We start from the raw sequence: 1387 nt of genomic DNA, 5'->3' as shown, positions 1-1387 counted from the left end.
AACAAAACGAATTCTTTGACTTAATTTCTCCAAAATCATAGAAAAGTGGATGTTATTGATAATACTTCTATTGATTTTATTAACATCATTTTGATTTTGACTATCCATCCACTTGCATCCGATGGTGAAGAAATCAAGTAAAAAGATTAAGTCATAAGTCAATGGATCTGTTCCCATTAAAAGGTACTTACATGTAATTTTCATTTCAACCACTTTACATGTGTTTAGTTTGATGTTAAGAAAATCTTTGTTAAAGATCGGGAAATGAAGATATTCAAGAATGCGAAGAAAATATTGTATCAAGCTTATTAATTGTCTATAATCATGTTGATATAAATTAAGATTTATACGTATTAATTAGGTTCATCGTATTTTGTTCTTCAAGCAAATCTTTCTAAGTCTTGTTGTACTACTATAATATGAATAATTTAGCCTCTTATTATCAAGGAAGAAACCATTATTCGTGTAGTTCTATAGTTATCGATCCTTAAATTCTATAGTAGTGAGAAAAAAACATGGCATCAATCATCAAGGTGTTATCATTTTTTCTAGTCGTTGCATTCCTAGTAGAAGGAGGTAACCACGTTACAATGGAGAATTATCTACGTTGACTTTTGGAATATCACACATGTATCACCAACACATTACTTGTTTATCATCCGTCTGATGTATTGTGCACCTTTTTTTTAAAGAAATTATCTACTAGCATTTTCCCGACCGTGTGATTTTTTTTGTTCTTTATATATATGCAGGTACGGCCTATAACTGTAAGACATCAGATATAATACTCAGACAAAATCCTACTGGAAGATCAGGACCAAAAGGTGCAGAATACAGTGTTGAGGTAGTCAATAATTGTGCTTGTTCTCAGTTTAACTTGATTGTTGCATGTCATGGATTCAACTCTAACACACATGTTGATCAAAGATGGCTTAAACCAGTCGGAGGTGGAAATTGTATAGTAAACAGCGGATATGCTATTATTAGGGGATTCAATATTGGTTTCTTCTACGTTGGTCCAACTAAGTTTTCCTTAACTCCCAAGAAGTCTGACGTTAGATGTCCTTGAATAAAATTTCCTTGTTAAATTTTGATTTTTCACATGTATTTCGTGATCGTATTTTTACAATCATATAATAAAGAGATATAATCATAAATTATCCATCATCTACGCTTGTTATGTTTCAAAGTTTGTGCTCAAAATTTTCCTAAGACTTCACCACTTGCTGGAGAGAAAATATACAGTGAAGCATCCATAAAACCAATCACCAAAAATATTTGCACATCGAGAGAAACCGAGTTCAATTATTAAGCTCAAATGTAAAAACGTGCATTATAGAAAGAAACGATAAAGATTTTCAACAAACTATTCTGTGGACTCGATAAA

General features: G+C 31.5%; 1 protein-coding gene across 1 annotated transcript; it reads left to right on the top strand.

Annotated features, from left to right (window-relative positions):
• Positions 1 to 446: 446 nt before the first annotated feature.
• LOC113274327 lies at positions 447 to 1157 on the top strand. Its single transcript, XM_026523745.1, has 2 exons — positions 447 to 576; positions 753 to 1157. Exons 1-2 carry the CDS (start codon positions 516 to 518, stop codon positions 1067 to 1069), a joined length of 378 nt encoding a protein of 125 aa, XP_026379530.1. The 5' UTR covers positions 447 to 515; the 3' UTR covers positions 1070 to 1157.
• The last annotated feature ends 230 nt before the right edge of the window (positions 1158 to 1387 follow it).

Source organism: Papaver somniferum, chromosome 4, assembly GCF_003573695.1.
Source record: "Papaver somniferum cultivar HN1 chromosome 4, ASM357369v1, whole genome shotgun sequence".
NCBI lineage: Eukaryota > Viridiplantae > Streptophyta > Magnoliopsida > Ranunculales > Papaveraceae > Papaver > Papaver somniferum.
This window is presented reverse-complemented; position numbering and strand designations above follow the sequence as displayed.

What these genes read in the sequence shown, in the direction of transcription:
- LOC113274327 (XM_026523745.1), top strand. Translation starts at nt 516, where the DNA reads ATGGCATCAATCATCAAGGTGTTATCATTTTTTCTAGTCGTTGCATTC. An exon ending in TGCATTCCTAGTAGAAGGAG is followed by an intron (nt 577 to 752) that starts GTAACCACGTTA and finishes ATATATATGCAG; the next exon opens with GTACGGCCTATAACTGTAAG.